This window comes from Panthera onca, chromosome F2 (genome assembly GCF_046562875.1).
Source record: "Panthera onca isolate mPanOnc1 chromosome F2, mPanOnc1 haplotype 2, whole genome shotgun sequence".
Taxonomy (NCBI): domain Eukaryota; kingdom Metazoa; phylum Chordata; class Mammalia; order Carnivora; family Felidae; genus Panthera; species Panthera onca.
The window spans coordinates 41,937,903-41,960,378 of record NC_138356.1 but is presented as its reverse complement, the minus strand read 5'-3'; the positions used below and the strand labels follow the sequence as shown (position 1 = coordinate 41,960,378).

The window sequence follows — 22,476 nt, the reverse complement described above, 5'->3', positions numbered from 1 at the left end:
TCTGCCCTTACCCCACTCAAGTGCACTCTCTCTCTCTGTCTCAAAAATAAGTATAAATTAATAAATAAGTAAAATGTAAAAAATTAGAGCACCTTAAAAGCAGCAAGAGAAAAAACAACTGGTAACAAAAGAAGGCACTGTCAGCGTACTTTTCAGTAGAAGCTTTGCACACCAGAGGGGAGTGTGGCACAGTGTATTGCAATGCCGAAAGGTAGTAGTAACTTTCAACGAAGAATGCTCTACCTGACAAGGTTATCATTCAGAATTGAAGGAGAGAGTTTTTCCAGATAAGCAAAAGCCTGCTTCAGATTCTGTATCTCCCTCTCTCTCTCTGACCCTCCCCCATTCGTAGTCTCTCTCAAAAATAAAAACATTAAAAAAAATTTTTTTAATAAAAAAAAAGTACATCCTATCAAAGAATGAATTGGTTAATGAGGAAATTAAAAAGTACATGGAAGCCAATGAAAATGATAACATGACAGCCCAAAACTTGTGGGATGCAGCAAAAGCAGTCATAAGGGGGAAATATATGGCAATCCAGGCCTTCCTAAAGAAGAAAAAAGGTCTCAGATACACAATCTAACCTTACACCTCAAAGAGTTGGAAAAAGAACAGCAAATAATACCCCAAACCAGCAGAAGACAGGAAGTAATAAAGATTAGAGCAGAAATCAATGCTATCAAAATTTTTAAAAACCAGTAGAACAGATCAGTGAAACCAGAAGCTGGTTCTTTGAAAGAATTCACAAAATTGATAAACCACTGGCCAGTTTGATCGAAAACAAAAAGGAAAGGACCCAAATAAAATCAAGAATGAAAGAGGGGAGATCACAACCAACACTGCAGAAATACAATAATAAGAGAATACTGTGAGCAACTATATGCCAATAAAATGGGCAATCTGAAAGAACTGGACAAATTCCTAGAAACATATAAACTACCAAAACTGAAACAGAAAGAAATAGAAAATTTGAACAGACCCATAACCAGTAAAGAAATCGAATCCATAATCAAAAATCTCCCAACAAACAAGAATCCAGGACTGGTTGGCTTCCCAGGGAAATTCTACCAAACATTTAAGGAAGAGTTAACACCTATTCTCTTGAAGGTGTTCCAAAAAATAGAAATGGAAGGAAAACTTCCAAACTTGTTCTTTGAGGCCAACATTACCTTGATTCCAAAACCAGACAAAAACTCCACCAAAAAGGAGAACTATAGACCAATTTCCCTGATGAACATGGATGCAGAAATTCTCAACAAGATGCTAGCCAACCAGATCCAATAATACTTTAAAAGAATTATTCACGATGATCAAATGGGACTTACACTTGGGATTTAGAGCTGGTTCAGTATCCACAAATCAATCAATATGATACATCACATTAATAAAAGAAAGGACAAGAACCACATGATCCTCTCAATAGATATAGAGAAAACATTTGACAAAATACAGCATCCTTTCATAATAAAAACCATCAAGAAAGTAGGGATAGAAGATCATACCTCAAGGGGGCACCTGGGTGGCTCAGTCGGTTGAGCGTCCCAACTTTGGCTCAGGTCATGATCTCGCAGTTTGTGAGTTTGAGCCCCACGTCGGGCTCTGTGCTGACATCTCAGAGCCTGGAGCCTGCTTCAGATTCTGTGTCTCCCTCTCTCTCTGCCCCTTCCCTGCTCACACTCTGTCTCTCCTTTAAAAATAAACATTAAAAAAAAAAATTTAAGAAGATCATACCTCAAGATCATAAAAGCCATATGTGAAAGATCCACCACTAATATCATTCTCAGTGGGGAAAAACAGCTTCCCCCCCTAAGGTCAGGAACACGACAGGGATGTCCACTCTCATCACTGTTATTCAACGTAATATTGGAAGTCCTAGCCTCAGCAGGCCGACAACACAAAGAAATAAAAGGCATCCCAGTTGGCAAGGAGGAAGTCAAACTTTCACTGTTCACAGGCAACATGATACTATATATGGAAAATCCAAGATTCCACCAAAAAACTGCTAGAACTGATCCATGAATTCAGCAGAGTCGCAGGATATAAAATCAATGCACAAAAATCGGTTACATTTCTATACACCAATAATGAAGCAGCAGAAAGTGAAATCAAGGAATCGATCCCATTTACATTTGCACCAAAACCCATAAAATAACTAGGAATAAACCTAGCCAAAGAGGTGAAAAAGCTACACATTGAAAACTATAGCAAGCTAGTTGAAAGAAGTTGAAGAAGACACCAAAAAATGAAAAAATATTCCATGCTCATGGATTGGAAGAGAAAATATTGTTAAAATGTCGATACTCCTCAAAGCAATCTACATATTCAATGCAATTTCTATCAACACTGGAATTCTTCACAGAGTTAGAACAAACAGTCCTAAAATTTGTATGGAACTAGAAAAGACCCCAAATACCCAAAGCGATCCTGAAAACGAAAGCTGGAAGCATCACAATTCTGGACTTCAAGTTGTCTTACAAAGCTGTAATCATCAAGGCAGAATGGTACTGGCACAAAAATAGACACTTAGATCAGTGAAACAAAATAGAGAACGCAGAAATTGACCCACAAACGTATGGCCAACTAATCTTTGACAAAACAGGAAAGAATATCCAGTGGAATAAAGACAGTTTCTTCTGCAAATTGTGTTGGGAAAACTGGACAGCAACATCAGAAGGATGAACCTGGACCACTTTCTTATACCATAGGCAAAAATAAACTCAAAATGGAGGAAAGACGTAAATGTAAGACAGGAAGCCATCAGAATCCTAGAGGAGAAAGTAGGCAAAAACCTCTTTAACCTTGGCCACAGCAACTTCTTACTCAAAATGTCTCTGGAGGCAAGGGAAACAAAAGCAAAAATGAACTATTGGGACCTCATCAAGATAAAAAGCTTCTACACGGTGAAGGAAGCAATCAGCAAAAGTAAAAGGGATCCGACAGAATGGGAGAAGTTATTTGCAAATGACATATCGGACAAAGGGTTAGTATCCAAAAACTAAAGAACTTATCAAAGTCAACGCCTAAAAAACAATAATCCAGTGAAGAAATGGGCAAAAGACATGAATAGACACTTTTCCAAAGAAAACATCCAGATGACAGACAACATGAAAAATTCTCAACATCATCATCAGGGAAATACAAATCAAAACCACAATGAGGGGGCGCCTGGGTGGCTCAGCCAGTTAAGCGTCTGACTTAGGCTCAGGTCATGATCTCATGGTTCTTGGGTTCAAGCCCTGCGTTGGGCTCTGCTGACAGCTCAAAACCTGGAGCCTGCTTTGGATTTGGTGTCTTCCCCTCTCTCTGCCCCTCCCCTGCTCATGCTCTGTCTCTCAAAAATAAACATTAAAAGAATAATAAAAAACCACAATGAGATACCACATCACACCAGCCAGAATGACTAAAATCAACAACCCAGGCAATGACAGATATTGACAAGGATGCAGAGAAAGAGGAACCCTTTTGCACCATTGGTGGAAATGCAAACTGGTACAGCCACTCTGGAAAACCATATGGAGGTTCCTCAAAAAATTAAAAATAGAACTACCTTACAAACCAGCAATTGCATTACTAGGTATTTGTCCAAAAGATACAGGTGTGCTGTTTCAAAGGGGCATATGCATCCCAATGTGTATAGTGGCACTATTGACAATAGCCCAAGTATGGAAAGATCCTAAATGTCCATCGACAGATAAATGGATAAAGAAGATGTGGTGTATATATATATATATATATATATACAGTGGAGTATTATTCGGCAATCAAAAAGAATGAAATCTTGCCATTTGCAACAACGTGGATGGAACTGGAGTGTATTACGCTAAGTGAAATAAGTCAGAGAAAGACAAATATGACTTCACTCATGTGGAATTTAAACAGATGTGGAATTAAACATATGTGGATATAAAAATGAACATAAGGGAAGGAAGGCAAAAATAATATAAAAACAGGGAGGAGGACTAAACATAAGAGACTCTTAAATATAGAGAACAAACTGAGGATTACTGGAGGGGTTGTGGTGGGGATGGGCTAAATGGGCAAGGGGCATTAGGAAAGACACTTGCTGGGATGAGCACTGGGTGTTATACATAGGGGATGAATCACTGGATTCTACTCCTGAAATCATTATTGCACTATCTGCTAACTAACTTGGATATAAATTTAAAATGTGTGTGTGTGTGTGTGTGTGTGTGTGTGTGTGTGTGTGTAAAATGGTGTATGCCCCCACCCTAAGCAGTTAGGTAATTTTTATGAAATCTCTCATTTTAGTGCCTGAGCTGAGATTAGAATCCAGGTCTTTTGGTTCATAGTTTATTAGTTTTTCCAACTATAATGCACAGTTGAATATTGAAGTTCACTGATATCAGATGTCATGGGTATATGTAAGAAATTAATTAGATGACTTTTTGTTTTAAACTCAACTGCAAAGATGAGATAGTAAGTTTTGATTTTCATTGAGAACTGGGCCATAGTACTGTGACTGTTGGGCTCTCTTCTCCATTGTAAGTAGTGTTCTCTTTTTTTTAGAAGAATTTTTGCCTCTTCTAGTGTTACATTTTTAACAGGTGGTAGGCCTCCACTGAAGAGCATATTGAGAAACAAGATGTAACCAAAGACTAAGGTGGAGCTTGAACAATTGAAATGTAGTTCTTGTCTGCAGTTGTGAAGGAGATAACTTGAAGCTTTGGATTGTTTAATTTTTTTAATTGGTATGTAAATCTGGCTTTATGAAAGTTAAAAGGTTTTTTTTTTGTTTTTACCATTTTTTCGGTTTTTTTTTTTTTTTGGTTTTTGTTTTTTATTCTTTTGCCTTAGTTCTTCCCTTTGTAATTATGAAATAGTGCTGCCAGACGCTGTTTGCTGAAAAAGAAGACAAAGGGGAAATCATTTGGAAAACTGGGAATTTATAAATTTCTGTGAAATGGCTGGGCATGGGGGAGAAAAAACAGAAATATCAGTAGTTTTCTTATCAATAGTAGTAATAACAAATTAGAAAATACAATGGGGAAAAGATTAGATTCAAAATAGCAACAAAAAGCATGAAATACCTGGGAACCTACTAAAGAAATGTCTCTTGTTAGAAGAAACCTACAAAATTATTGGGCTACCAAGGAAGATTTGAAACCTTAGGAAAAGAGATTATCAACCTGGCTAGGAACAATAAAAACTTAGGATGTTGGGGTGTCTGGCTGGCTTGCTCAGTGGAGCATGTGACTCTTGATTTTGGGGTTGTGAATTTGAGCCCCATGTTGGGTGTAGAGATTGCTTAAAAATAAAATCTTAAAAAAGAAAAAGGAAGATGGGAACTTACTCTAAATTAACATATGGTTGTAGCATGAAGTCCATAAAAATTTAAGTGGATTTTGTTCTTTAGTTATTGTAATTGAAAAATGGTCCTAAGCCTTGGCTGCACATTAGAATTACCTGCAGGAGGGGCGCCTGGGTGGCTCAGTTGATTAAGCAGTTAGACGTCTGACTTCAGCTCAGGTCATGATCTCACGGTTGGTGGTTTGAGCCCCGCATCCCCAGGCTGTGTGCTGACAGCTCAGAGCCTGAAGCCTGCTTTGTTTGGATTCTGTGATTCCCTCTCTCTCTTTGCCCCTCTACCACTCGTGTTCTCTCTCTCAAAAATAAATAAGCAGTAAAAAAAATTTTTTTAATAAAAATAAAAAATAAAGAGTTACCCAGGGAGCTTTTTAAAATATTCCAGTGTCCAGCCATACCTTTCATACCCCAGACCAATAAAATTAGAGTATTTTATTTTGGGGGAGGGACCTAGGAATCAGTATTTCTGTAACCCTTTGTATTTATCATTAGTCCATTGGCTTCCATTTTGGTTTTTGAGTTTCTATTTTAAGCAGTTCAATTATCATAGTAATTGATGTTTTGTAACCTTTATTTCTTAGAGATCTGCAAAACAAAAAAGAAAATTACTTAATAAAAAGTAGAATAAGGGGTGCCTGGGTGGCTCAATTGTTGAGCATCTGACTCTTGATTTCATCTCAGGGCATGGTCCCAGGATTGTGGTTCAAGCCCCATGTTGGGCTCCACATGCAGCCTGGAGCCTGCTTGCGATTCTTTTTCTCTATACGGGATCTTAATGATCTTGCTTTTCTTCATTTTGAAGCATTTAACTATTTTGGTGTCCTATCATACCTTTCAGTTTTATAATGGCCTTGCCGAAAGTACTGCATCATCTTTCAAAAAGATACAAAAACAGTGTGCAGATATTCATCCTTCTTATTCTTTTGTTTGTTTTAAGCCTACATTTAACATATTTGAGAATTTAGATTTTTCAATTTTTAATTTTCCATCTTTAACTGCAAAGAAAAAAATCAAAAGAGGTAGGCATTTCAGAACTAGTCAGAAGATGAGTGTAAAGAAACAGCAATACTTAAACTAATAATATTGGCAAATCATTATAGTGAAGTCTCTGAGTGTTCAGATGATTTTCTAGATGAGGTTTTTCCAACTCAGAATTAATAAATAAACAGTACTGAAGACAGAAATGAATATATTACAGGGGCACCTGGGTGGCTCAGTCAGTTAAGCCAACAACTTTGGGTCAGGTCATGATCTCAAGGTTCGTGGGTTTGAGCCCTGCCTCAAGCTCTGTGCTGATAGCCTAGAGTCTGCTTTGGATTCTGTCTCCCTCTCTCTCTGACCCTTTCCAGCTCACACTGTTTCTCTTTCTCTCTCTCTCTCTCTCTCTCTCTCTCTCTCTCTTTTTTCCCCTCCCTCCCCCCATCCCCTCCTCCCCCCTCTTCCCCCTCCCCCTCTCCTTCTCCCTCTCCCAAAAATAGTTTTCTAAATTTTTTACAAAAGAAATGAATATATTATAGACTCAGGTGTTATAACTTATGAGCAATTAGTTGCTTTTTTGGATATATATACCTTCAATAACAAATGTGGGATAAGACATTTGCTGTTTAAATTCTTATAGTTTTTAAAATCTTTTTTTTTATTATTCCTTTATTCTTATTTCTATAAATTAGTCATAAAATGGCTTAAAATATAGTAAGGGGGTATTTTAAACTTAGTAGATTGAGATGGTTGGTTTTTTCCGGTATATTGAAAGTCAGTGCTTTCCTGTGGTTCCAGTGTGCAGCTAAGGTTGGGAAGTACTCTCCTAGTAAATTTCACCTGGACAAATAAACAGAGGAGATTAGGTAAGACGTTTTTAAAAGGTTAAGTAATGAGGATAGCCTGGATTAGTCCTACCAGATGCATAGTAATCACACAAGAATTAGAAAACAGGATAATGGATTAGACCAAACAGCCCAGAAGCAGATGTTAGAATATATAAAAGTTCACTATAAAGAGGGTGTTGTAAATCAGTAGCTTAGATTAATACCATTAATAAATGTTGCCACTTTTTGACTACTTGCTGAACATTTTATATGCATTATCATTTAATCCTCTTCCTGACAAAGCTGTTGCTATTATTATTCCCATTTACAAGTGAGGAAACCTGAGGTCACTTAGTATTTGGCCATTCTAAAGCAGTTGGCTAGCTCTTTTAGAATGCAAATGTTCAAAAAGAAAAAAGGAATTTTTACCTATGTCAGAATAAATTTCAGGTGGATAACAGAATTAAACATAAAGTTCATATCATAAACATAGATAATAAATACAGGTATCCCCCACTTTTTGAACTTTATGAAAGACCTGCATTAGTACTTCTGTTCACTGGCTGAAAGAAACCCAAGGTGGATTTTTATTTTTACAAAAAAAGGTGAAACAAGTGAAAATAGTGTTTGTTTTGTGGCACCTGGCTGGCTCAGTCAGTAGAGCATGCATCTCTCTCTCTCTCTCTTTTTTTTTTTAACTAGGCTCCATACCCAACGTGGGGCTTAAATTCATGAACCCAGGATCAAGAGTTGCATGCTCTACCAACTGAGCCAGCCAGGCACCCCAAGCATGCAACCGTTGATCTCCAGGTTGTGAGGTTGAGCCCCACATTGGGTGTAAAGATTCCTTAAAAATTAAAATAAATAAATAAATAAATAAGTAAATAAATAGGGGCACCTGGGTGGCTGAGTTGGTTAAGTGGCTTGGGCCGTGATCTCACAGTTTGTGGGTTCAAGCCCTGCATTGGGCTCTCTGCTGTCATTGCAGAGCCCACTTTGTATCCTCTGTTCCCCTTTTTCTCTATACCTCCCCCCTCTCAAAAATAAACATTTAGAATAGAGAAAGAGAAAGAAGAGAAAAAAGAAAAGAAATGAGAAAAGAAAGAAAATAGTATTTGTTTTGCAGTGAGCCATCATAGAGTTAGTACATACCCCGAGCAGTGACAGTGGCACCACCAAGCTCCTCTCCTGGAGTTCAGCATCTCTGCATCAAGCCACATAGTTTTGAACTGTGTCTTAGATAATGCATCTGTGTTTTATCTTGATTTATTTTTGTGTATACATTAGCAAGATTTGTCCTAAGGTATCAGAAAAGCCTAAAAGTGGGGGATTTTTTTGGTCTGGGAACACCCAAAAATGTTTCCATATAAATTAATGGGAATTGCTTTTTTGCTTTTAGCCTTTTCGGTTTACAAAAGGTTTCCTGGGAAGGCTCTACTTTCTAATAGTAGATGAAACCTGTAGGTGCACCTGATATCTGGATAAGGAGAGCTTAGGAGTAATGGAAGACAGATCACAAAGGGAAATGTCTAAGTTTAACTAAGAAATAAAACTGCCTCTGTGTCAACCACCATAAAATACAGTTTAATATACTAGGAAAAGCAAAGAAATAAATGGGTTAATAGCCTTTATGTGTGAAACACTCATACAAATTAATAATTCCTAAATATACAAGCTTAGAAATACAGGTGGTTAATAAACACTTTAGAAAGTGGTTGGCTTCACTAGGTAGCTGTGAAATAAAACACTGAATTAAATTAAAAGTAAAAGATGGGATTTGAAGAGGGCATTTGTTGGGATGAGCACTGGGTGTTGTATGTAAGCGATAAATCATGGGAATCTACCCCCAAAACCAAGAGCACACTGTACACACTGTATGTTAGACAACTTGACAATAAATTATACTAAAAAAAAAAAAGTAGTATATTATTTTTTGTCTCAGGACCTTTGCCCGTAGTATTAGGTCCTTTGCATGGCTGACCTCCCTATCCTTTAAGACTCAGTGTGTTGCACCATCTCAGTGAACCCTTTTTGAATTACTTAGTAAATGAGTTTTTCCCTGTATCTTGACACCCTGCTGATTTCCTTCATTGCACTTCACCTTTCAGAATCGTTTACTGCCTTTCTCCTTCAGTAGACTGTGCTCTGAGAGGAGAATAAGAATGCCATCTAAAAAGTGTTCAATAAATGTTAAATAAAAAAGTAAATGAAAGTAATAGAGTGACATGCCATTTTTGGTATCTAGTTTGCTGACATTTTTGAGGAAAAATATGTGAGACAAGATTAGGTATGTACAGTCATTGTGCTGCTTGGTAAATTGGTGTTACCTCTCAGAAGGGAAATTTTGTAAAAGGTAACAGCCTTAAATATTCATGCCTTTTGACCAAGTAATTTTATTTCTTGGAAACTGTTCTAAAGAAATCATCTCTGCCAGAGGATGGGGAAGCTTTCTTCCTAACTCTTCGTATAGTCAGTGGTATTCCTTCCTAAGAAAAGTAGATAAAAATTTAATTAGGCCATGTCTTAGAGTTGTCTTCTCCTTTTTCTGTGCCCCTCATTGAGTAAGTTATGCAAAGGACTCCTTCCTTGACTGGCTGAGTAATCTTACATTCTATATTCTCACAAAAGTCTTTAAGAGTTCTTACTGCTTGAGGCACCTCACTGTGCTCTTGGTAAATTTGAATTTGGGCTTTGGGGGAAGGCAGAGGCCCTGTTGAGGCCCTGAGTGAAAGGGTAGTACCCTAATCCAGTTTACCAAAGAACCTTGCTTTGGGGTATCTAGCAGTAATCCAGCTAAAAGTGGTACTTTGATTTTGCTTTTGGTGACTTCCCCCTATTCTCCCATCCCTCTATGTGCTGTCCCTGCTGGACACCCAACTATTTCTGTTATGTGTGTGTGCTTGCGCGCACAGGGCATTTGTGTATTCCTGGGTTTTTTAGCTCAGTGCTTCCCTTCTTCATGTCCTTCTTCATGTCCATACAGAAATATTTTAGGACCAACAGGGATAATGGAGAGGTCTTTATGCTCATTGTTGTTCAAATATAGGTCACAATCCATTAGTGAAATCAATCAAGTGGGCTTGCAACTATGATTAAAATAAATGAAGATAACAGAATACATTATTTATAGTTGGAAGAATTATGAGTATGTATTTGTAATCCTGCAGTATGAAATGTATTTTTTATGTGGGTCACTGTCAAACTTTGAAAGCTATTTGTTCTAGCCAAATATCAATTAATGATGCCCAAACATCTCTTTTGTTTCTTCATTCTTAAATGGGGCAAGATTTATGAACAGAGATTCAGGCTTAAAATTGTAAAATTTGAAGAATGATCCATTCAGGAGACTGGCTAAATAAAGCATGATGACTTGTCCTTTCAGGTTATTTTTTCTCAAGTTGGTATTCTTTTCTTTCTTTTTTTTAGGGTTTGCAGTGAAGGTCCAAAGGTTAGCAATAGCTTTCTTAATTCTTGTAGAATCAATGGAGCCTTAAGGAATAATTAGTGTACCATAATATACTGGTAACAGCACAGAGGAATCACATTGGAGCCCCAGTTCTGTGACAGCCTTGGACAGCGTTCTTAACTCCTTTATATCTGTTTACCCATCTATAAAATGGAGCTAATAGTGCATTTCTATTGTAAGGTTGCCCTGAGTAGGATATACAGTAATGCATGCAATGCTCAGCTGGGTGCTTGGACTCCCAATGAGTAGAATAACTTCCAGGCTGTTTTGCCTTGGACATTATTGAATGTCTGTCTTTGTGCCTTAGTTTCTCCTTCAGCTCACATTTCAGCAAATATTATTAGATGCTTCTTTGGAAGATGTAAAAACTTGTTTAATTACTTCACAGGAATTTGAGACCATTAAAGTCAGAAAATAATGAATGTAAAAAGTATTGCACAAATTTGGATGGTATTAATTCCAGTAGTAGCAATAATAGGAAACCTGTTTGCACTGCATTTGAGCTGATTAATATCTGTATGTCCAAAGAAGTAAAATCTGCCGTTGATTTAGATGGAAATAAATAGATACTTTCAGTTCTCTAAAAGCACCAATCTCTTCTGCCTTAGGACCTTCAGTTACTTCTTTTGCTTGAAATATACTTCTCTGTCTCCACGCCTCATGTCTGTGTATCTAGTTCCTCCTTATCAGCTGAAAGAATACCACTTTAGAAAGGCCTTCCCTGACCATCTAGTCTGAGTAGCTTCTTAGTTCTTTTTTTCAAAAATCACTTTAAGGGGTGCCTGGGTGGCTCAGCCCGTTAAGCATCCGACTTCAGCTCAGGTCATGATCTCATGGTTGGTGAGTTCGAGCCCTGCATTGGGCTCTCTGCTGACAGCATGGAGACTGGAGCCTACTTTGTCTCCCTCTCTCTTTTACCCTTCCCTGCTCACGCTGTCTTTGTCTCTCTCAAAAATAAACATTTTTTAAAAAATCACTTTAAAAAATCAGTACATTAATTTACAACTTGGTTCTCGATTTTGTTTTCTGTTTCCCTTCTCACCAGCTAGGATGTAAGCCTTGAGCAAGGACATTGCATGTGTTGTATATTATTTTTTCTCCTGCACCTAGATTAGTGATTAACAAAATAAATACTTGTTGAATGTTTAAAGATAGTGTAAAGTATGAAAATTATCTATAATTGTACTTCTTAGAGATAAGTAACCATTGTTGACATTATATAGTTTTCTAGTTTTATTTTCTATGTGTGTGCTTACATATTTATAAGTGCCTATGATTATATGTTAAACCATATTTCACTGTGTGTAAAGATGAACATGTTTTACTGATGTCTCAATTTGGGGTGTCATATAATCAGGGGCATGCCATGATGTAATTGTCAGCATTTTTCATTTTCAGTGGCACATAAAATGAGGATGTGTCTTACAGTATCTTAGATTTGATGAAACACAGTATATATTTGAAACAAATGAGATTATGACATTCAACTCTTTTCCCACCTAAATATCTTGAGCATTTTCCCATATCACTATGTTTAGACCTATCTCATTATTAACATATACTTAGCATATTATTATGAGTGTATCATAAATTGTTCAGCCAGTTTCTCTTGTGGACACATTTGGAGCTTCTCCAACTTTTTTGTGTGTGTTACAAACAGTGCTATGTTGGATATACTTGCACATATGTTTATGCACTCGACTGGAATTTCTTTTGATAAAATACTTAGATCAGTGAGTATACATATTTTCTGTAGTGTACAAGAGTGCCTGTTTCCCTGTATCCTCAGTAGTACTTCATCTTAGGAAATTTAAAAAATTTGTGTTAATCGGATTAGTAAAAAATATCCTAATGTTGTATATCATTGAATTATGAATGAGATTGAGACTCTTTTAGTGTTAATGAGGTGTTTTTATTTCCTCTCCTGTGACGCACTGTGCATAGAACAGTAAACCTTTAATTGGTTGGCACATTTGCTGCAATTAGAAAAAGAAGTCATCACAGTTTGGAGCCATGCATTATCATATAAATTCTTTGGAACAACTTTAAGGGTAGAGCCTACCCTTGTGGAGGGCAAGAGAGCTTTATAAGGACCCAAGATTGGAGGAGAGACAAATTCAGGAATAATCAGAATCTTTGTAATGGAGACCAAAAAGGGGTACAGTGTCATCAATTTATGAACTGAATACTGGAATTTAGACTGTGTTCTTAATCTTTAAACTTTAAATGCTCCTCTTTAATATGACTTGGTTGTGGTAGTATTAGGTTAGTAAGTTTGAAATAGGGCACAACTCAAGGACTTGAATGAAGTCAATATTGGATCTAGAGATTAAATCTATGGTCATTTAAGATTAGATTAATATGAAATGCCAAAATGTTCTTGTCAACATTTTTGAGCACCTTTGCTGTGCTGGAGGGTGTCATTTTCGGAGATAAAGATCAGATAGCCTCTGTCTTTTAGGTTCCATAGCAGCCTTGAAGGAGACAGATTTCATCCTTTGGTAAGAATGAAACCAAAAGGTACATGGAATGTAAAGAGCATAGAGGAATGTATTTAGTCTAATAGAGTTTAAGGGAGACTTCTGAATTAGATATAACCTAAACTGAGTCTTGAAGGATCAGTAAGAGTTAGGTGTGAGTAGTAAGTATTAAAGGATATACGACAGCATAAGAGAAGGTACATGTGATGAAATGGACTGTAAATAGTAGGATATTAGAACAAGTTTGAGGTGAAGAGTGACTTCTGATGAGTCTAAGAGGGTAAGCAAGAACTAGATAATGAACAGCCTTGTATGCCATGCTAAAAATTCTGCATTTTATAGATCAAAGGGAGTTCTTTTGAATAATGACATGGTGAGATTTGCATTTGAGAAATCACTGCCTGAAGATTGATTTATGGGGCAAGACCAAAGGCAAGGAGACACGTCAGGAGACAGTCTGGTAATCCAGATGAGAGGAATAAGGCCTTAGCTCAATGGTAATAGCTTAATTAATTTCTCTTATTCAGAACCCCTCTGAGATTAAATTTCATGGGACTGGGATTATTATTTTGCAGAGAGGACTTCTATTTATCATCCAGCTGCTTATTCCTTTATGTCTGTAAGAAGTTTATGCTTTTCATAAGTACCTAATTCAGTAGTATAGTGCTATATTGAGATGGTTAACCTTTTTTGTATGCTTTGTAATTTTCTTAGAGGGAAACAATTTTGTTGGAGTACTTTGCCTATAAGTAAAAGTATGGATTTGTTAAATTTAGGTTATATAATCTTTAACTTACATAAATTTCCAATTTCTATGTGCTAATTTCTTCTTCTTTTTTTCCCAAAGGCTACTAGCAGAAGATGGTGGATCGCTTGGCAAACAGCGAAGCAAATACTAGACGTATAAATATAGTAGAAAACTGTTTTGGAGCAGCTGGTCAACCCTTAACTATACCAGGAAGGGTTCTTATTGGAGAAGGAGTATTGACTAAGTTGTGCAGAAAAAAGCCCAAAGCAAGGCAGTTTTTCTTATTTAATGATATTCTTGTATATGGCAATATTGTCATCCAGAAGAAAAAATATAACAAACAACATATTATTCCCCTGGAAAATGTCACTATTGATTCCATCAAAGATGAGGGAGACTTAAGGAATGGATGGCTTATCAAGACACCAACTAAATCATTTGCAGTTTATGCTGCCACTGCCACTGAGAAATCAGAATGGATGAATCACATAAATAAATGTGTTACTGACTTACTCTCCAAAAGTGGGAAGACACCCAGTAATGAACATGCTGCTGTCTGGGTTCCTGACTCTGAGGCAACTGTATGTATGCGTTGTCAGAAAGCAAAATTCACACCTGTTAATCGTCGTCACCATTGCCGCAAATGTGGTTTTGTTGTCTGTGGGCCCTGCTCTGAAAAGAGATTTCTTCTTCCAAGCCAGTCCTCTAAGCCTGTGCGGATTTGTGACTTCTGCTATGACCTGCTTTCCACCGGGGACATGGCCACGTGCCAGCCTACTAGATCAGACTCTTACAGTCAATCATTGAAGTCTCCTTTAAATGATGTATCTGATGATGATGATGATGATGATGATAGTAGTGACTAAGGACATATTTTGAAATATTTAATTGGGTGTGACTACCTGAGAAATCAGCTCTGGGGGAACATAGAATTCTGAGCTTTCTCTCAGTTTTGCTCTAGCCGTGGATTTGCCTGAGAATCTTTTAACCTATGTGCCTCGATATATTCTATAGACAATAGGTCCTGTCATTTTGTCCCCCCACCCCCACCCAACTCCCCGCTCTTCTACAGGGATAGACTTTTGCAAATCTACCAGATAAATTTTTGGTTTCTTATTCTTGTTTAATTTTAGGTTATTTTGTTGGAAGGTTGAGAAAAGATTTTTTTTAACAGATCATGTATTACATTGATGTTTAGTATATGTTCTGTTATATGGAAATACGAAAAGCAAAAAATGATGGAAAAAGTTGTATAACGCAGTTAGCTAATATTATTAGCTTTTTTCCTAACCATTCTATGTAATGGTTAAGACACCAGTAACAAAAAAACGTGATTTGAAAATACTTTGTTCGGCTTTTTCATATACCAAGTGGTGCCTTATCATAATAGCACTGTTACATGAAATAAGCCCCTACCTTCTCACTTTTAGTTTGTTTTGAAAATACACTGGTGCTCTTTGAGGTGATAAAATGAGCGTTTATGAATGGGTATACTTAGAAAATACTTCTCATCTGCAAGCTACAAATAACTAAATTTAGAGCTTCTTCATTTTATATGAATATTTTTCCATAAAATAGTTGTGATTATATTTTTATGTTTTATAGGTACCAAATTGTCAAATATATATTTTAAATTAATAGGTTGTCATTCTTAGGGATTTGATTTGAAATTTATCAAATACAGAATTGTCACACTGCATTAGTTTCTACTTTTAGTAAAGCATATTTGTAGGTATAAATTCATCTGCTTTAACATTATTTCTAGAATGAAAAATCTTACAAAACTTTTGAAATTAAACAATCTCTTTAAAAAAAAAAAAAAATCCCACGATAGAGCATAGATCTACTTGGGCTGAAGACTTGCAAGAAATAATGTGTAAGAATGATGAAGACGGACCAGTTAAGTTTGACTAGACTTATATTGGTGGAAGTATTGTCTATTTCAGTGTGAAACTATCTTGAATTTGCAAATATAGTGTTATATTTTATAAAGTTTTGTAAAGTCCCAAATGATACTTCTATTTTTGTAAAACAATTATATGTTAATCTGTTTCTGAAATCATTTTGCAATCTATAGAAATAGAGTAGCAATTGATCTTTCTAAATTGTAAACTTTATTGAGTCAGCCTAGATTGCTTTTGAGAATTAGTAATTTTTCACTTTTTGCTTTTGAGGCAGCCATTTAGGTTGAAAGTATATTTATCATATAAAACTTGATGCATTTTGCACTATTCTCTCCATTTGTATGCTGCAAATAACTACAGTCTTTCAAATATGAAAAAATCAGCCTAAAGTTTATTTTAAATTCCAAACTTCTGTGTTTTTAAATATTTAAATCTGGATATATTGCAGATGTCATGACTGATTCAGTAATATGACAGAGAATTTTTGGGTTTGGTTAAGGCACTAACTTTACTGTTAGATTGTGAAAGCATCTGAGATACATAGATTTCCCTGTAGGAAATGTGAAACAAAGCCACAACAGGTTTTTTTGTTTGTTTTAATATCATATGGACATTTGTTTCCAAGCAATATATACAGTATAATTGCAGTATAATTAATCAACATATCTCAAAAAGACCATGAAGCCTGAGAAGTGCTAATGGAGACTTTCTGGTACATAGCAACCCAGCAAATTCAAGAACCAAGGGGAAATCTGGGATGACATTTGCATTGTCAACCTCTGTTGACTGTTCTTACAATAAAAAATATTTTACAACTTAACTCTCTGTTTCTTGCATACTGTGACTTGAAGATTTTTCTCCCTTTCTAAGGTAATGAAGATATTCTGCATATTTTACCTCTTTCAGTAGCTGTGGGGTACCTTTTATGTGCCAGGCATTGTTCTAAGCACTAGGGACAGAGCAGTAAACAGAATTTCCCTCCTTTTAATAGAGTTTACATGCAAAATGGAATCCAAGATGTATTTTCTTCCAGAATTTGTTCTGTAATGTTTAAAGCTTCTGTAAATCTTTGGTGCCTATTTCTCATGCCATTCCTCTTGAATAAAATTTACTTGGACTGTACCTGCAGTACATTAACCAAATTGGTAACTTTTGATGTAAAGGAAGCAAGATTCCATAGATGCCAACCAAAAATATTAAATTGAATACACCTTATTACAGTACATAAAATGTCCATAGTCAAAGTCATTTTGTTTCTATATCTTTATTACCTTCATGCTGAAATTCTTATATTCAATTATAATATTGAATTGTAATATTCAGTTATAAGTATTCAATTGTATACCTAATGATTCTTGAAAGGTTCTAGTACTTTAGCCACACTCTTTTCTCTCAGATAGGCTAATTTTGTTCTCAAATACTTTGTATCTTTAAAGCGTATAATAGCAATGATTTGCACATCCACACGTATTAGATTGCTATACATTTTACAAGATAAATAAAACTTAAGAGTGAAGTCTAGGATTAAAATGCATGAAATTTATTGATGGTAATTTTAAGGCTTTATTTCTTATTTTATTTCTTTTTATTTTTATTTTTAGAGTGTGCGCCAGCAGAGGAGAGGAGCAGAGGAAGAGCGGGAGTGAGAGAATCTCAGTCAGGGCCCACACTCATCCCGACAAAGTGCTCGAACCCTGGAACCATGAGATCATGACCTGGGCCAAAAATCAAGGGCCACTCGGGCACCCCTAAAATAACTTAGTTTTGAAAGAAAGCCTTGGGGCATCTGGGTGGCCCAGTTGGTTGAGCGTCTGACTCTGATTTGGGCCCAGATCATGATCTCACACACAGTTTATAGGATTGTGTGTGGCTGCAGGCTGACAGGGTGGAGCCTGCTTGGGATTCTCTCTCTCCCACTCTCTGCCTTTCCCTTGCTTGTACGTGTGCTTGCTCTCTCAAATAAAAAATATAACGTTATTTTAGATCATTTATTAATTATCTGTTCTGTCAGGCTCCGTAGATTTAGTGTTGGGTGTTCTAAACTTTAAAGGTACGTTTTTGTAAAGGTTAGTATCAGTGGCATTCTCTTAAACATCAGTCAAATTTCTTAAAAATTACGTTATACTTGGCATCTGCACTAATTGAAAATTTTTACAACAGTATACTCATATATACAATTGGTTGGCATGATAACCCTGTCATTTTAATTTATCAAGAATTAAAGAGTAGAGGAAGTTGGTTGAAAATATTGCTAACATTGTCTTTGCTTCAGCATCCAAACTGTTATTGTTACATTATTTATACTAGTTAAAATGATTCTCTAGTAGTTTTTTCAAGAACAAAGTAGCAGTAAGTACCACTTTAATCAGACTTTGTATGCTCCTGTTATCTTAGTGTTGAGAGAAAATACATACTTTACTATTCTTTATTTTTAGCAGCTTTGAGATATAATTCACATACCACACAATTAACTGATTTAAAGTATAAAAGTCAGTGGCTTTTGGTATATTCTCTAAAACCGTGCCACTATTTCCAGAACATTTTCATCACCATAAAAAAGAAATGCTGCACCATTAGCAGTCTCTCCTTGCTCCTTCCCCAATCCCCTGACCCTAAGCAGCCGCTAATCCACTTTCTATCTCTGTAGATGTCCTTATCTAGACATTTCACAAATGAAATCATACATTATTTGGTCTTTGCTGACTGGTTTCTTTCACTTTTTATGTTTTTAAGTTTCCTTCATGTATCAAGCATGAGTACTTCTTCCTTTGTATTGCCGGATAATATTCTATGATATGGATGTCCTGTATTTATTCATCAGTTGACATTTGGGTTGTTTCCACTTTGGGGCTATTATGAATAATGTTGCTGTGAACATTTTGTGTTCAGGCTTTTGTGTTGACCTGTGTTCCTTTCTCTTGAGTATATACCTCAAAATGGAACTGCTGGGTTATATGTTACCTCTATGTTTAACTTTTTGAGGCATCGCCAAACTTTTCCAAAGTGGTTGCACCATTTTACTTTCCCATTAGCAGTACAGGAGGGTTCCTCTTTCCCAACACCTGCTGTCTCTGATTACAGCATGTGAAGTCTCTCTGGTTTTCATTTACATTTTCCTAAGGGTTAATGACGGTGTGGATCTTTTCATGTGCTTATTGGCTATTTGCATGTCTTCTTAGAAGTGTCTATTACATCCTTTGTTCTAGGTTGTTATCAGTGAGTTGTAGGAGTTATTTATGTAATCTGAATACAATACTCTCATCAAAAGCACCATTTACAAATGTTTTCTCCCATTCTGTAAGTTGTCTTTTCACTTTCTTGGTGGTATTGTTTGAAGCACGAGTTTAATGAAGTCCAGTTTATCAATTTTTTCTTTTATTGATTGTGCTTCTGGTGTCATTGCCTAACATAAGATCATGAAGATTTACTTCAGTGTTTTCTTCTAACACTGAGTCTGATTAGGACTCTTGGTTATTGATACCCAGAACATATCGTTAATATTACCTCCAAAATTAGAGTTGGAAATGATTTCCTAGTAAATTAAATCATTCGTTGGCAAATTTCCAGGCAAGTGAAACAGCAGTGCGTTCCTATCAGCCTTCTGTTTCAAGCCAGTAGGGTAAAAAACCTTTTGGATGTACTGCGGGCAGACTCAGAAAAATATTCCATATGCTGATGACATGGTTTATTGTTATTTGGAGCTGCCTTAATATATATTTGGTTTTGTACTCCAATTACTATCAGAATGTCTCAAGATAAACTAAGGTTTTTTTTGTTTGTTTTTTTGGGTGTGTGTGTGTGTGGTTTTTTTAAGAGCGAGAGAGCATGAGCTAGCAGGGCAAAGACAGGAAAAGAGAATCCCTAGCAGGCTTTTCCCTGACAGCACAGAGCCTGACTGGGGGCTTGAACTCATGAACCGTGAGATTGTGACCTGAGCCAAAACCAAGAGCTGGAGGCTTAACCGACAGAGCCACCCAAGCACCCCTAGATAAACTATTGTTCAAGTAATAGGGTAAAACTGTTAAGTTTAAATTTTTTATATATTTTATAGGAATATTTTGATGACTTGAAGAAACCAAAATTCCAGAGCTACTTAAGGCAAACTTTGTACCTCATAAACATGTATTGAGCACTTTTAATGTGTCTACTACTGTGGAAAAGAATGAGCTGTTTAAACTCACGATTCTCATGATTTTCATGACCTTGGTATTTCTAAAGATGATGCACCAGTGATCTTTAGGATGCCCCTCAGTGGAAGTTTGTCTGATAATTCCTTATTATTAAATTCAGTTACGCATCTGTGTAGCAGGAGTATCACAGAAGCTGTGTTTCCTCATCATGTCAGGTGTGCTCAATTTCAATTTGTCCCATTACTTATGTTCACTTTGATCACTTCATTGGGTGGTATATGCTAGACTTTTTCATTATAAAGTCACTTTTTCTGATAAGTATTTTGTGAAGTTATACTTTGGAGACTATGTAGAAATTATATTCCTCATCAAACTTTCATTTTGTTCATTTCTTTAATGGACTCATGGTTTCTTAGTTCAGTGGTTCTCAAACTTGAGTGTCTGAGAATGCCTTGGAGGGCTTCTGAAAACAATAGACTGCTAGACTCTCATCTCCAGAGTTCCTGATTTTGTAGGTCGGAGTAGGACCTGAAAATTTGCATTTCAGACCAGTTTCCAGGTGCTGCTGTTGCTGCTGGCCCAGGAACCATACTTCATTACCCTTTATTATCAGAATTTATTTTGATGCTCCTATTGTCCCTAAATTTGGTCAGTGGCAAGTTGGCTCCTGTGGTCTACTGACAAGTCATTATTTGAGTCCTTTACATTTTTGCTACAATAGTATGTTCTAGACTCATCTTGAATTTTCCCTGCTGCAACCCAGGAATTGGCCATTTCTCCAAAGAGCTGTTGTGTTTTTTAGTGGAGAGTGCTTTAAAGCCAAGGTCTGGGCAGTAGGTGTGCCTGTTGCTTTGGGAAGAGTACCACCCCCAGGCCCGTTTAGGAGACAAATCTAGGGAACATGTGTATGTGTGTGTGTAGATAGAAATCTAGATTTCTACCTATCTCTATTGAAATTATGACTTCATACTGATACTCCAAATATAACAACACTATAGGGTTTCTCTCTTCTCTGAGAGTAAAAGACTGGTTCTCATTAGCTTTAGTATATTTAAATTATTTGATCAGTCTCCCTGTAGGTAACTTGTCTCTCATCACCACTGCTACCTCTCTCTCATATGGATACCTCTAACCCCATTCAGGCTCTGATGCTTCATACCAGGCTTTTCCTATCATGGATGCCCCCCTTATCCCACTTAGGCTCTAATACCCCATGCTGGGCCTCCCCCACTTCCACCCTTCTGTGGATGTCTTCACCATGATTGTTCTCTAACACCTCATTCTAGGCTGCCCTCACATATGGATACCCTCCACACTTGGGTTCCAGTCCTCATTAGTGGACTCCTTTTCTGTGGGGATACTCTCATCACCCTGCCTATCTCTGACATCCCACTCTGAGCCATCCGCACACAAGGACCCTTCACCCTGTGAGGTCTCTGACTTCCTCATACCTGAGCACCCTCCTCACCCTGCTTGCGCTTTGACACCAGGCCCCCAGCCTCCTTCCTGTGTGAATGACCTTTTCACCATGCTTGGGATATAGAACTATGCTGCTCCCATGGAAGGATACCCTCTCTCATTCTGCTCAGGTTCCAACCACCAGGCCAAGCTGCTCCCCCCATGTGGACACATTGCTGTCTTTGGGCTCTGATTCCTTGCACCAGGCTATCTGCCCTCCCCCACCCATCACACCCCCTCCACACACTCTCCTCTAGTCTCTGACACCCCACACCAGCTGCTCCTTTGCACAGACCCCTGCTTTGTTCTGGCCCACCTAACGTCTGTAGGACTGAATTGTGCAGATGGAGAAGGGAAGGACTGCACATTATGTAACTCCTAACAAAGAAAGGGAGGTAGAGGAGAGAAAAAAGAGCAAGCAGGCAAAATGAACTCACTGGTAGCATATACAAATAAGACAGATAAAAGGAGAGGTCCGGAGGCAGGGTTGGAAAGCAGGAACCAGGCCCGCCCCTCACTCATCCTAACTTCACCCTAAGACCCCAAGGGGATTTGGAAACCATTATCAGTTGATATTTGTCAGAACACCCAAGTGTTAGGTTTCCCAAGATAACTTGGTTCCCACTTGTTCTTATTTAATGATGATTAAAAAGTAAAGGCGTAAAGTTATTTTCAGAGCTTTAGTTTAACTTACAAGTAAATCTGGGGCGCCTGGGTGGTTCAGTCGGCTGAGCGTCTGGCCTTGGCACAGGTCATGATCTCACGGTCTGTGGGTTCGAGCCCTGCGTTGGGCTCTGTGCTGACAGCTCAGAGCTTGGAGCCTGCTTCGGATTCTGTGTCTCCCTCTCTCTCTTCCCCTCCCCTGCTCATGCTCTGTCTCTGTCTCAAAAATAAATAAAAACATTAAAAAAATAATAACTTACAAGTAAATCGCAAATCAACTTGCTTTAACAGTGGTAGGACCTGACATAGAGTAAACTTGAGGTAGGAGACTTAGACCTCAGTCTGGATGAGGACTTCATGAATGAAATTTATTAAACTGTGAGAGAGTTTTAGTGAAAGGGCTTGAAGTGGATTTGAAGCACTCAGTTCTCTAGAAATTACTTTAAAATGTATTTCTGTGTTAGGAAAAATAAGTGGCCACTGTTACATACAATCCT

At 37.2% G+C, this 22,476-nt stretch overlaps 1 protein-coding gene across 7 annotated transcripts in view; it reads left to right on the top strand.

Moving 5' to 3' along the window:
• The window catches only part of PLEKHF2 (pleckstrin homology and FYVE domain containing 2), a 28,438-nt gene extending 11,890 nt beyond the window's left edge, over positions 1 to 16,548 (top strand). For 5 of the 7 annotated variants that reach the window (XM_060610943.3, XM_081792174.1, XM_060610942.3 and 2 more), the window contains one exon: positions 13,924 to 16,548. In XM_060610943.3, coding sequence (XP_060466926.1) covers positions 13,938 to 14,690 — 753 coding nt within the window. In that variant the 5' untranslated portion in view covers positions 13,924 to 13,937 and the 3' untranslated portion in view covers positions 14,691 to 16,548. The other 2 variants (XM_060610946.3, XM_078441632.2) reach the window with 2 other exon arrangements.
• The last annotated feature ends 5,928 nt before the right edge of the window (positions 16,549 to 22,476 follow it).